This window comes from Miscanthus floridulus, chromosome 4 (assembly GCF_019320115.1).
Source record: "Miscanthus floridulus cultivar M001 chromosome 4, ASM1932011v1, whole genome shotgun sequence".
NCBI lineage: Eukaryota > Viridiplantae > Streptophyta > Magnoliopsida > Poales > Poaceae > Miscanthus > Miscanthus floridulus.
In genome coordinates, this window is record NC_089583.1 from 104,275,898 (window position 1) to 104,290,461 (window position 14,564).

At 41.6% G+C, this 14,564-nt stretch overlaps 1 protein-coding gene and 2 pseudogenes across 1 annotated transcript; all 3 read right to left on the minus strand.

Moving 5' to 3' along the window:
* On the minus strand, positions 1-2,428 carry LOC136552422 (autophagy-related protein 8A-like). The gene is made up of 6 exons (XM_066543985.1): positions 2,276-2,428; positions 2,091-2,134; positions 906-961; positions 773-825; positions 405-523; positions 1-320 (listed from the first exon to the last, which is right to left on the minus strand). The coding sequence occupies exons 2-6, from the start codon at positions 2,125-2,127 to the stop codon at positions 226-228; spliced, it is 360 nt and encodes a 119-aa protein (XP_066400082.1). The 5' UTR covers positions 2,128-2,134; positions 2,276-2,428; the 3' UTR covers positions 1-225.
* Positions 2,429-6,562: 4,134 nt separating this feature from the next.
* LOC136552423 (protein S40-5-like) lies at positions 6,563-7,032 on the minus strand (annotated as a pseudogene).
* A 2,264-nt stretch (positions 7,033-9,296) lies between these two features.
* Positions 9,297-14,048, minus strand: LOC136548979 (ribosome biogenesis protein BRX1 homolog 1-like; annotated as a pseudogene).
* Between the last annotated feature and the right edge of the window lie 516 nt (positions 14,049-14,564).

Here is a 14,564-nt window from a genome sequence, read left to right on the forward strand (position 1 = left end):
TAATAGTGGAATAAGCAAATGTTTCATTACTGAAGGAATTCAGTATCACAGGAGAAATCCAAACACTTGAAAGCTAAGGACACATTGAAGCCAACACTTGAAAGCTAAGGACACATTGAAGCCATTGAAGCAATCCGGCGGCAGCATACTAGAGACTGAGGTATGTACACAGGTTTACGATAGCAGCAGCCTGCTCGTTTATTTACAGTGGCAGGGGTGGTTGCTCTAGGCAGAGCCGAAGGTGTTCTCGCCACTGTAGGTCATGTAGAGGAAGCCATCCTCGTCCTTGTTCTCTTCGTAGATTGCAGACATCAAAGAGGCTGCCACAAGAGAGTATTAAAAAATGAGAACATAACAATGAAGGAGCATCAACGATGAATGGATAGCGATGTTTCAATTTATACCAGTTGGTGGCAAGGTGTTCTTCACAAAGACGAAGATGGCCCTCTCTGGGCTCAGCTTGATCCTCTTCCTCACCACATAGACAAACTGGCTGACAGTGAGATCAGCAGGGACAAGGTACCTGCAGGTGTTAACAAATATGGATCGATGTAAATGAAAATAGTTAAGATCCAGAGAGCAACGAATAGATGGATTAGTCATGTTTTTAAGAACCCAATCAAGAAGACATGGAAAAATACAGGCTCGCTTCACCATGTTATATCATTTAAATATGACCAGCATGCAGATTATTGTTGCACACAAAGAGATTTTGAGCAAACTTAGCAAAAACTACCAGAAAAACATAGGAGATATCTAGATGACAACTTACTTCTTCTTATCAATTTCAGGGACATCAGTCTTGCCAGCTTTCTCAACAATCACCTGAAAACATTGATGACAAAATCAGCAATCAAGCATACATGCATAAAAAATGCATGGAAAAATTGCTGAACATGTCTTACAGGAATTCTGTCGGGGTACTGATCCCTGATCCAGGCAGATTCGACCTGCCTTTTTTCTGTAATAGTAAATAAGGTTCAGAACTAGTTAAGAAAAGGGTACACACACATAAGGTGAGAACAAATTGAGGCCGACACACACATCTTGACTATAATCAACTACGTGTACAAATAGGAGCAGAAGCATAATATGAATCTTCCAGGTTAGGAGGTGCAGTAAATAGACCAAGCACAGTGGTAGCCATATGATGAAAACCAGCACATTGAATCCAAGAATCAATACAAGTAAACTCGCATCAAAAGAAAATGTAGACCATATATATATACTATATATAACATAATTAGTCATGCAAATCAAATGTCAAAACATGAACATGATACCATCTGCAATCCTATGGAAGTATATACAAACTAATGTTCCATTAATCAAGGCCTTACTACAACTAAGAACACTATTAATTCTTCCCAAAAAGATTATTGTTCTGAGAAAGAACAGGTACTTTTAAAAACAAAACTAAAGCTACCAGTTTGATCCAAATTACATAGTTGTTGGAACATATAAAATAGATGAATGGAGAGCCATGCAAAACTTCTTTAAAAAGAACAGAGAGAACACTCTGTTCAAAGGTTTAGCAAATTACAACATAATAAATGATGACACAAACTGGAATACGGCAGAATTCAGATCAACTTCATGGTCTGTCCCTAACAGGTCCACATAAAAACAGGTTTACGAAAGATCAAAAGAGCAAAGCTGCATTAGAACAGAACACACAGAAGCAGAGCAACCTAAGCCATAGTAGCCGCATTACATAATTCAACTCAAGCATATGTTGGCTCACACAACATCTATAACCACAACCCATAATAAACTTAGGAAAGCAATGCAGACAAGAAACAAACCCTTAATAAAAAAAAAACATCATAACAATTATCCACATGCCTCTTGACAGAAACCCCAACCCAAGCTCCAATCATCAATGAGTTCAGTCCAACATAAACATACCACAATCGTTTAAGTGGATCCAATCTACCATAATGCCAGTTCAATCCAATCTACTATACCATCGACAGCTTCAACCCAATCTATGAGCATCTCCCCACTTATACCAATCAACCACAGGCAAGAAGCACAATTCCGGACCACAAAATTAACAGCGCACGAGACGAGAGTATAAGCAAACCAACCGGGGTCGTGCTCCATCTTGAAAGACGTCTTGGCCATCAACAACCTGAACAAGTCAACGGCAAAGATGAAATCGGTCCAAGGATAGCATCAGCAATAAACTAAACTGACGAACAGGTAGTAAAACCCGCCGAATTCTCGCGAACTCCGGCAGCTCTTATGGGGGCAAAGCGGTCCAGGGGCTCACCGAGCGACGAGCTACGATCCGTGGAGCCGATCGGGTCGAGGGGTCGGCGAAATCGACGGGGCAAGTCGATTCGGCGGAAGCAGACGGCACGAGAAGGGGAGTGAACTCGCGGTAGGGTTCGGTGGGGATGGCGTGTCGCCGCTATTTATTATGGCCTCTCTTGCGAGGCTTTTACGGCAAAGCATTGTATTGCGTAAACAGCTCCTTTTCCAACACTTTTTTTTAAGTAAGTAATAATAATGGAACTCCTTCAGTCCTATTGCAACATTATTTTTTTAGATAGATAATACGTAATATAATGGAGCTCTTTTGCAATATGAATTTGATTGGGTTATTAAAACTTCAGTTAGAGGTAGACTTCATTATCCCTCTTAATTTGACAAATCGAATATATGGATTGACATTAATTTTTAAAAGTATGGTTGCAAAAATTGATATTCCTGGAGGGCAGTTAACAATCGGTGATTTTAGAAACAAACACATGATTTGGGGATCATGGGGGCTTTTGTACGTACATGGGTAGTTTGGGCTATACTCACAACTACAAAGGATCGGCCCAGAGCCTACGATTGAGCGCGAAGCCCCGTGCTGCATGCACGTCTAGTTGGGTCGGGCCCAATTGGTGATTGGAAATTGTTGCGAAGCATGTCATTTCTTGTTGATTTTTGGAGCATGTTCCGTGATGATAAGAGGTGCTTGGGCTAGCAGCACTTTGGCCCCGTTCGCGTGCCCTTAAACTCGGCTTGATTCGCTTCTTTTTTTCATCCGGAATCGTGTTTTTCTCTCACAAATTCCTCCAGATTAATCCAGATTTCTCCAAAATTCCTCCAAGCGAACGGGGGGCCTTCATCTTAGATAAATTTGATCAAATTGATAAACGTTTAGTTGGTAATAACTAAATTTAGTCAAAATTCTTTTGGGCTCTACGCGTCATAGAGTAAAAAAAAGTATGAGACTATTCTGTTAGCCCTTAGACATACAAAATGTGTCTCCAAATTTTTTAGCCATATTTTTTATGGCTGAGCACACTTGCGCCTAAGTTAGTTGTAGCAAATTATTGCTGGCAACCAAAGAAAACTATAAATATCAGTACTTTTAAAAAATATGCAAGAGAAGAGCGTGAAGATTGAAACCTAGAGCAAATCAAAATCCAAATACGCCTTAACATAAGGTAACATATCAGGTGCAAACCAACCAATATGTGCAAACTTGAAAACTACCAATCAGGACCACTAGATGCTGATCCAATGGATGGGGTGAGAGGGCTTAAGCGCAAAAAAAAGGCCGGCGGGTGGAGGGCTTAAGTGCAAAAAAAATCTTACCTCTCACCCCATCCATTGAATCAGCATCTAGTGGTCCTGATTGGTAGTTTCCAAGTTTGTATAGGTTGGTTGGTTTGCACCTGATACGTTGCCCTAACATAATCTAGTGCTTGTCTTTTCCTTTTTAGTGTCGTATTAGGGTTTTTAAAAGGAAATTTAAAATATATAATTAACTATGAATTTCTCTTACATTAAATGAGTTGGTACAGATTAAATCAATATCACATAAAACATTTTTGAAATACAAATCTAGGGATCCTCCGTACACTATGCATTAGTAGTATATAATTTGACTAATTATTAGATCTTTTAATCAAAACATATGGGCATGTTTGCTGTGCGGAACAGTCATTGTGGCTGTGCTGTGGCTGCAGGGATACACCTGCCTAGCCCAGCACTGTTGGTATTGCTGCCTGCAACTGCAGCGCCTGTTTCGAACACTGCCTATGAAGCTTGATTTTTTTTTTCAAAATATAAATATCTCTAAGTCTATGCGTTTTTCCTAAGTCAGTTTTCTCAAACTCTGACAAAAGTTTAGAGAAAAACATCAACATCAAACTAATCTCATTAAATCTACCATAAGATATGTCTTGGTAGTGGATTTGAAAGATGTTAACATATCTTTATACGATGTTAGTCGAAGTTAGAAAATGTTGACTCATCATTATAATAAAACTAGTATGGCCTACATTTTAAAATGAAGGGACCATGCAATGGCCACCTAACCACCTTGGGTGCTCTCACCTCAACACTCGATCCAACACTAAATAAAGAATTAACTTGTTGACAGATTTTACCTCCAAAATAATGTCCCATTTTTAGTTGATCTACAATAATAAGCATTCTCACACGTACAACATAGACACATAGTATGTGCATTTTGTGACTAAATGACAATAATGTTGAAACACTGTTATGAGCTACGAGCGGTGGAAATAATTGATGTAAGCTATTTGATGTGAAAAGTTATAACATGTTTGGCTGAAACAACTATGAAACATACTCTCTCTCTCTCTCTCTCTCTCTCTCTCTCTCTCTCTCTCTCTCTCTCTAACTTCCTTGAAACAACTATGAAACACCTAGTTTCAAAAAAAAAAAACTATGAAACACCTCTCTATTTCCATCCATTTGAAAAGGCAGAAAACCAAAAGCAAGGCCTCGAGTGCTGTGAAAATTGTACTAAGACAGTTGCTTTTGGACACACAAGCAGCTTCAAGTTCTACCTATATATAGTTGGTGTTCTGTTTTTTTTTCCAACAGAAATACCTTTTGGAAGTTAAACCAAACACAGCCTTATACATCATAAGTCTTCGTTGCTCATCATATATATCCTTCTATCATGGAACATGAGCCGCATGTGAAAAGCTAAGTACACTCTGAAGATGCATATATAGGCAAGAACCGGTTCCATTATCTATTTTTTTTTTTTTGCAAAAACACAAGCAAAAGGAATTAGAGCAGAAGGCATGCCACAGTACCAGCACTATTGGAAAACTGGACTTTGCCGAGTGCCTGAGACTTTGCCGAGTGCTTTTTATCGGGGCACTCGGCAAAGCAATATTTTGCCGAGTGCCGCACTCGGCAAAATAAAGCACTCGGCAAAGGTGGATTTGCCGAGTGCTAGGCACTCGGTAAAGCCTGGCTCTCGGCAAAACTGGGCTTTGCCGAGTGCCGCGACACTCGGCAAAGATCCCACTCGGCAAAAGGTGGCCGGCCCGTGACGGTGGCCACCTGCTGTCAGATTTTGCCGAGTGCCTAACGGCTGGCACTCGGCAATTTTTTTTTTAATTTTTAAAAACTTATTTTACCGAGTGCCAGCTCTAGGCACTCAGCAATTTTTTATTTTTAAAAACTTATTTTGCCGAGTGCCAAATAAAATCAGATCATAAAGAGTGTAGACAAGGCATGTGGCTCAGTAGTTAGTGGTTGGGGAGTGGCTGGAATGCATGGCAGGCAGCCTACGAAGTAGTACAAACTAGTGCCTAGCACACATACACACTTATGTAGGAGTACTAGACCATGTTCGTTTCTCTTATAATCTATTTTTTTCAGCTTATTTTTTTAATTAAAATAGTGTTTTTCTCTCACAACAAATTAGTCGGAACAGTATTTTGTCTTGTTTTTCAGTGAAGCGAACCGGGCCATAGGCAACAGCTCAAACCAGTACAAATTAGGACCTAGCAGGCGCATCACCAAACAAAATGCATGTTAGATGCATCAAATCCAACGCATGATCCATCGAGAAAGATCCTAAACATATTTATTAATTATGCATTGCATAGTACAGAATGCATGGGGGAGGCTAAGCTTGCATGCGCACCTCACAAGCTTGCATTGCTTGCATGCGCACATATCCACCCATCATACATACTTCCCCAAAAAGAAGACACCACTTCGGGGGTGTTTGGCTCTTTAGTCGCTCCTAAAATTCATATCACATCAAATGTTTAGATACTAATAAAGAATATTAAATATAGATTAATTACAAAACCAATTACATAGATAGAGGTTATTGTGCGAGACGATTTTTTAAGGCCTAATTAATCTGTCATTAGCATATGTTTACTGTAGCACAACGTTGTCAAATCATGAACTAATTAGGCTTAAAAGATTCATCTCGTAAATTAGTCGCAAGTTGTGTAATTAGTTTCGTAATTACTCTATATTTAATACTCCATGTATGTATCTAAACATTTGATACGACAGGAATTTTAGGAGCACCTGTAGAAACCAAAGGCCTTCCTATATATATATAACCCAGCTAATATGATCGAGCTTCGAGCATGCATGTCAATGACCTATATAGCTAGGAATTTAAACGCATTCATGCATCCTATTGTACATACACGTAGTAGCTAGCTAGCTTGAGCAAGGACAAGGGGCATCCATGCCTTGTTAGTTACTAGCAGTGCATGCAGATGCATGGATGCTTGACCACCTAGCTTAAGCTTAATACTAATATAAGCTACCGCTCAGAGAAGGCGGTCTTGGGGAGCACGGCGTCCCTGAGACCCTGACCTTGGTCAGCTCCCGCCCCTTGCTCCACCCGGGCCGGCACGCCTGATCCGGCGGCGGCGACGCCACGCCCATCCGCTCCATCTTCCTCTCCAGCCACTCATGCGGAGGCAGCATCTCTCCTCCATGGTCCTCCTCGTCTTCTTCGCTGTAGCCGCCTCGCCGCCTCGCCGAGCTCGAGCTGCCAGCCGGAATGGCCACTGGCGCCGACGACCTTCCCTTGCCCCTCGCGCCGCCGCTGGCGGCGCCACCTGCAACCGCGGACGACGCAACGACCTTCTTGGACTTGTTACTACTCCTCCTAATCCTTGGTGGAGTAGTTGCCATGAGCGCCGCCGGCGGCGGCGGCGGACGGTTATCATCCTGCAGCACGTCCTACACATCTCCCTCGTCGAACTCTTCTTCCCTCACTCCGGCCATAGATCTCCAACACTATGCTGGCTAGGAACTAGGAAGATAGAGAAACAGAGAACAAGGAGGGAGAGCTCGCTGCTGTGTGGCTTTGCAGCTGATGGATCAGAGGTGGCAAGCACTCGCCACTGGGCGGCACGTATATTTGTTGTCACAGGCGAGGGGACAGGGCCCGCGCATATACAGTGCAGTGGACCAGTGCTGAAAGTGCGCTGAACGGGGACAAGATTACAGCTGCCGCCCAGCAACCAGCAGACCCACGCACGGGCTGTTTCATTTCGCTTACCATCGCGCCGTCGTCTTGGATGCTTAATTTGTTTTAATTTGCTGCGTTTTGGCACAGCAGCAAGTTAGCAACACCGTCGTGTTGGTGCACCTGAGTTTGACGCCACGTGCCAAACACTTGGCACGCCACATGTGCGACCTACGGAGATGTCGTTCGTCGCAGCACCCCCATTGCATGTATAAACCGGCCTGGCCGGTTTCGGAAATCAGCTCAGGTTTCACTTAATATAATAATATAATGGTTGTTGAATAAGTGTGTCAAGAAGGATGTTTGTCACATCTTTAAGGTGGCAAACGGTTTTACGGATTTACAGTAGAAGCTTTCTTGTGTGGCTTCCAAAGGAGCTCCAACTGCGGAATATGGCGAGGAGTTATCGGCCAGTGTCCGTCAGCCTCCCACCTCTGAAGTTTCTGATTTACAGCCTATGCGAACGGATCATAGATCAATTGGTTGGATTCCTTGCGGTGAACCTGTCCACCTGGGTTTAAGTTTCTCGACTTGGCACGGATGCTTGTATTTTCCTGGATTTTTATTCTAGGTTTAACAGCGCTATGCTTTCGGTGGTAGGCGATGTCCATGTCGACGGCGAGATGCCTGTGGTGACTTTATGAATCTCAAGATCTGCCGGCTCAGTCGTACATGTATATATTGTATTGTGTAATTCTAAAAAAAAAATTGCAGTACAATATGGTGAACCCTCTATCTTTGATAGTTTTGGGTGTCCGCATGTGAAAACGGTTATTGTAGTACAGTATGGTGAGCTTTCCGTCTCTGATAATTTTGTTTGTCCATATGTGAGAAAGGTTATTGTAGTATAGTAGTAGGGTAATCAGCCGCAAATACGAGAGCACCCGTGTGAGCCGAAGACTCAAACCTAGGTTTACATGCATGTTTCAATTTGCTTTTGTTCTCTCTATTCCTTTTTACTTTATTTTAGTACACCATTTCTTCCGAGCAGCATACCCTGCCTGAACGAAATGTACCCTTTTTTGAAGATGAAAAGTGCTGACAAGGTATTCCACAAAGTAGCAGTGGAAGTGTTGCTCCATCTGATGAAACCCATCATATTATCCCAATTTTTTGCAATTTGGTCCTTTTTTTGAAGAAATTTTACATTTGGCCTCATGGGAGACATAAACTCATCTTTAGACCCTGAGGGTCGGCGTCAGCATTATGACTCCGAGGTAACACGTCTCAGCGCCACAGATCTTGGCTTCGAGGTGCCTGGCCGTGCACAGCAGGGCATCCTAGGTGGCGTTGACGTGGCCGATACCTTGGAGCCACAGATCTTGGCTCCGAGCTCGGCGCCAAGATCTGTGGCTCCGACCTCGGAGCCGTGGATCTCGGCTCCGAGCATGGATTCAAAACCCACGGCCAAGTTTTTCTTGCCGAGGCTGCTTTTATGTATAATTTCTAAAAATATTTTGCGTTCCAGATAGGCCCTTGACAGTGCCTTCAGCGTGTTTGGATTTGAAGTTCGGAAAGCAAAGTTTCAAACAGACCCTTGACAGTGCCTTCAGCGTGTTTGGATTTGAAGTTCGGAACACAGAGGTAAATGTAGTTTTCTTTTGGTAAAAATTCTAGAAAATGGTTCGAATTCGAGAGCACTATGTAAAACAGTCACGTTAAAATGGGGCCTTCTGCTGCCTGCCATTACTGAAGTATACTGCATAGAACACGGCTATGACTGTCAAATCACATTGATATCTTGGGTATTGAACTGTGATTGCGCTTCCTCATGATTCTCGGCGACCAATTCGGAAGTGATATAATACTTGCCACCACATTCACTAGAAGCAATCACGAGAGAATGTCATATGGGCAGAAGTTATCTCATCGCTAAAATCTGATTTTATGTAAATAAACATATGACTTGTCATACAAAACTTCCACAACATGGGCACTGCCACACTGGTAAACAAAATCTGCGCTTGCTGAAGGGAGTTGCTGATGTTTCACGACTTTGACAGGGTCGATCAAAGCCCAGTTACTCCCCTTTCCAGAGTTCAGCAAACTCATCAGGCTCTAGCGTGTTCTCCATCTCGTGCATCTTCCTCCTCACCTTGGCGTTCACCTTGTTGGCATATTTGTCTGCCTTCTGCCTCTTCTCTAGTGCACGGATATGAAGGAAACCAAAAAAGAAGTGTCAGATGTAGAGTGACAAAAACATTGAGTTCTAGTGGGGCAATATCACATGTTGTCTAGGTCCTCAAATAAACACCACTGGTTATTTAGAGCATCTCCAACAGATTAGCCAAATGGTTCTCTAAAGGTAAATTTGGCTATTATTAAAGGAAAAACGTCTCCAACACACTCTGTAATTGACTCTCCAAATTTAGTAGCTCTCCATCCCACCTCATTCGTTCTTTATCTTTGGATAGCCTACCTCACTAGCCATCCAGCCTCTTGATTTTACAGAGTCTGTTGGAGTATCCTATTACTTTTTTGTCTAATCTATTTTAGAGAGTAGCTAAATCAGTAAATTTGGCTAGTGTTTTTGGCTAATATCTTGGAGACGCTCTTAGGCTAAAACAAACTACACTGTGAACTTGAAGCAAGTGCAACAAGCATAAGTAAATGTTTTTCATTCTTAGCTCCAATTCAAGGAAAACAGGAAGACACAGTGTTGTACACCACAATGAGCAATTCATCCAAAATAGTTAGTGGCGTGCACTGTGTTCTATTGTATACTAGGAAGAATGTAAAGTATCCATATAGAAGCTTGGTGCAATTACCTCAATAAGTGTCATTTTATCCAGACCACCTTTATCAACTTTATCAATCTCATTGTGAGGAACCGAAATCTGCCAAAGTAGGTTGGTTTCTAAAATTCAAATGGTGCTAAGACATGAACTTTGCATTGCACACACAAAAAGACGAACCTAATCCAAACAAAAATTCAATCTGACAAATGGAGAGATAGATCACCTGGTAGTTTCGAAACCAAACATGGCCATCCACAATGGAGAAGACAAATACATGGTCATGGAAAGGTTTTGCTTTACGGTGATCTTTAGGAGTAGCAAAGATCTGCACAAGTACAGGTAATGATTTCACAATCATGTTTTACAAGAATCTTCTACTTTTGTAAGAACTTATTTGTCCCATAAAACACATGAATATAAAAGTTCACATACATCATCAACAAAAGTTGGTTTGATAGTATAAGCAGTATTAACTTCATATACACCATCTTTTTGGTTTACAGTGAGCAATGGAAATGCAAGATTAGATAGCAGCGCGCAAGGTGTTCTTATGTTCCCATCGTTTCCAAAGAAAAGAACTAGAGCCAACATATGGTAACCTTCAGTGCTTATGGGTTAAAATCCAGCAAAAAGGTGATACAATTTTATTTTAGAAAATTTGCAAATTTACCGCTGCGTCAAACACCAGTCTGCTCTTTTACCACAGGGTGTCCCAATGACAAGTGGGTCCTGGTTGACTTGTCATTGAGATATCCAGTGCTAAACTAGCAAAGTGGAGTTTGACCCTGTTGTATGTTTGCAAAATCCTCTTAGATCTTTATATCATTTAAAAACCAAGTTGTTTACATACCAAAGAGAAAACGGCACAAGCAAATCTGGATAATTGGACAGATCAGTGCAGTTCATCAACTTGTTAAAAAAATGCTTAGCCATATGTATGTATGTAAGGCATAAAGTGTGAAACCAATTACATACCTGAGTTATCATTTCCTTCACGAGCTTCCAATGAGGTTGCTCATCAAAATTTGCAGAAAATGTAAGAAGTGGGCGTGACCCTTTCAGATGGTTACCGGTTAGCTTCAACTCCTCCATGGTGTGAACTACAGTAAACATCACATCGTGATTAATCATTAACTCATGACAAAAGCATATAGACTGCAGTGCATAAGACAGCCACAGTGTAAGTATTATTTGGGTCATAGCATACCAGCATTAACTAGAAGTTTGACTGATGGTCCTCCAGGAGACTTGACCATCCAGAGGTAAAGATCCTTCTGTTTTCTGCACTGTAATACATGAAGGAAAAAAAACTTCAGCCACATAATTAAATAAGTTAACAGAAAGTCTAATGCACACATATATTGAACAATTATAATTGTGGGATGGCGAATGGCGCAGATGCAGTCAAAGATAATGCCCATTGCCCAGTTGAGAATTGGCACCAGAGCAAAATGGGGTTGTTTGCGCAATGCCTGAGAGCCAGTGGCGGAGCCAGGATTCCAAACTTGGGTATTCCTACTTCTACGTCAATAAAAAAAATCAGTTGTTTTTAACTGCAATGAGTGAAAATACTATAAAATATGAGCCAATTTGAGAGGCTGTTTTTTACTGTTTTAGGCTTCAATGAGTGAAAATACTACAAAATATAGCATTATACATATACATATACAAGTATATACACATATATACATAGAAGTGTGCTAAAATAATTGGGTATTCCTGGGAATACGGGGAATACCCTCTGTATCCGCCCATGCTGAGAGCCCAGAGAACATTCATAGAACGAAAAAACCAAAGCCAAAGCTTGAGATTTACTTTGCGCCACTCACTTATACAGTGTAAGAGGTGCGTTTTACACAGCTTGTTCAGTCACCAGGTAAGCAACCATCATCATTATGTCAATTGTAACAAAATTTCCACCATGCAGGGTAGAAGCATAGAACAAGAGCAATACCTCGAAGAAGAGGCAGCTGGAGCAGTTCCTGAGCTCGAGCAGCTCGTTCAGCGCGCTCCCTTGCTCTGCTTGGACTCGACCTTGCTGTCCTTTTTCGCGTGCGGGAGCAGCGACAGCACGTCCTGCATCAGATGCCGATACCTACGCCTAGCACACTTACGTAGGGATGTAAAATAGACGTAATATGTATCAAATCAATGCGTAAAAATGATAAAGGAAGGGAGGATGCTTTGCCCGTGAAGATATATGGATCAAATTCAAGTATCTAAGGTCAAATTCGTCGATTTAAGAGATTGGACGGGTTATGGAGAGGAAGAACCCGAGAGGGAGGAAGAAGAAATGAAAGCAGCTTCGGCAAAGGAAACTTGGCCGTGGGTTTTGAATCCATGCTCGGCGCCAGGATCTATGGCTACCGAGGTCGGAGCCGAGATCCACAGCTCCGAGGTACCAGCCACGTCAACACCACCTAGGATGCCCTACTGTGCACGGCCAGGCACCTCGGAGCCAAGATTTGTAACGTTGAGACGTGTTACCTCGGAGCCATAAGTCCTAACGCCGACCCCAGGGTCTAAAAATGAGTTTACGTTTTTCAGGAGGTCGAACATAAATTTTCTTCGAAAAAGACCAAATTGTAAAAAATACGCTCATATCATTATCATACACGTACAGTAACACACACACACACACACACACACATATATATATATATATATATATATATATATATATATATATATATATATATAGAACTACTACTATGTAGCTGGCTACAAAATAACTTATTCTATAGCCATCTTGAGTTACAATAATTACTATGTTAATTTATAAGATTATAGTAACTCCTTACTAAGTGGTTTACTATAACGTTATGGTAAATATCCCCGTGTGTTATAGTAACCCAACTATAGTAAATATATATTGACATTATCGTAAATTAGTATATAAAATTATGGTAAATGGAGGTGGCTACAGAATAACTTATTCTGTAGCTGGCTACTGAATAGCCTCTCCCTATATATATATATATATATATATATATATATAGGGAGAGGCTATTCAGCAGCCGGCTACAAAATAAGTTATTCTGCACTACTATCCTATAGCTGGCTGCAGAATAACTTATTCTGTAGCCACTTTGAGTTACGATAATTACTATGTTAATTTACGAGATTTACAGTAACTCCTTACTAAGTGGTTTACTATAACGTTATGGTAAATATTCCCATGTGTTATAATAACCCAACTATCGTAAATATGTATTGACATTATGGTAAATTAGTATATAAAATTATGGTAAATGGAGGTGGCTACAGAATAACTTATTCTGTAGCTGGCTACTGAATAGCCTCTCCCTATATATATATATATATATATATATATATATATATATATATATATATATATATATATATATATATATATATATATATATATATATATATATATATATATCCACGTGCATTTTCCTTTTGCATGATGGGTCATCCACCTCTTTCCGGGAGAGTAGGAATAGACATGCTACATACAGTGCTATCGTTGCAGCTAGTTACTGCTGCATTCGCTAAAAGAAAAAAAAAAAACCACACTTTTTACGGTTTCCGAGGTGCAACTCTGCCATGATTTTTTTTTGAAAGACCCGGAGGGTTTTTTTGCCCCTACTGGGTAATATACGATAAAGGGTGAAAGAAAAGAGGACTCGAGGAACTAAAAAAGGAGAGAGAAAATGAGCGAAGGAAGGATAAAAATACAAAGCCTAAAGATTATGGAAGACTATCTCTCCGTAATTGAATAAGGGGAAAGTATGACAAAAATTCCCGTATTTCAAACAGACCCTAAAGGAAGTAATAGAAGACAGTAATAATAATAACCAAACGAAAGTATCAGCAGCAAAGCAAGCGAACTAGCAAAGCGAAGTGATGCGCACAAGTGGATGGATAAGGAACGAAGGCGCACAAGTGGATGGATAAGGAACGAAGGTGACCGACCTCCCATCGAGCAGCCTGGGTTGCTTGTGATGCCGCCGCGCGCCGGGTAGTGCAGATGCCTGAAGCCTGATGCCCTGCCTGCGGGAAGCCGACATGCCGGTCGAAATGTGATGCAAAGCCTGTGCGTATTCCCTTTCTTCTTTTGATGAGAATATGAGATGAGAGGAGGTGGTCACTGTGAATGCCAATAGCGCGCGCTACCTGCCACGGACGATGGACGTGATCGATGGGAGGTCGGTCTGGCAGACAGCAGTGGCAGGGGCAGGCCTGGCCTAGGGACGGAGTCAGGACTCTGGAGTGCAGCCCCAGCCCTGCGCCCCTGCCCAGCCAGAAGTGAGGTGATTTGAGATCCAGCAGTGGCATTATCTGGTGCTCAGGGTCTAACTTCGCTCAAGCATATGGATGGCAACGGGTACAAATTACACGCGTGTCTACGGGTAAAAACACGGGTACCATTTTATACCCATGGACACAGGTGCAGGTTTAATTTTATGCCCACAGGTAAAAAATCTACGGGTATGAAAATACCTTACCTGTGCCCACACACCCGCGAACCCGCCTGACATGTGGGCTCACTGCACAGGTATATAAATGACTTTTTAGGGTTTCCC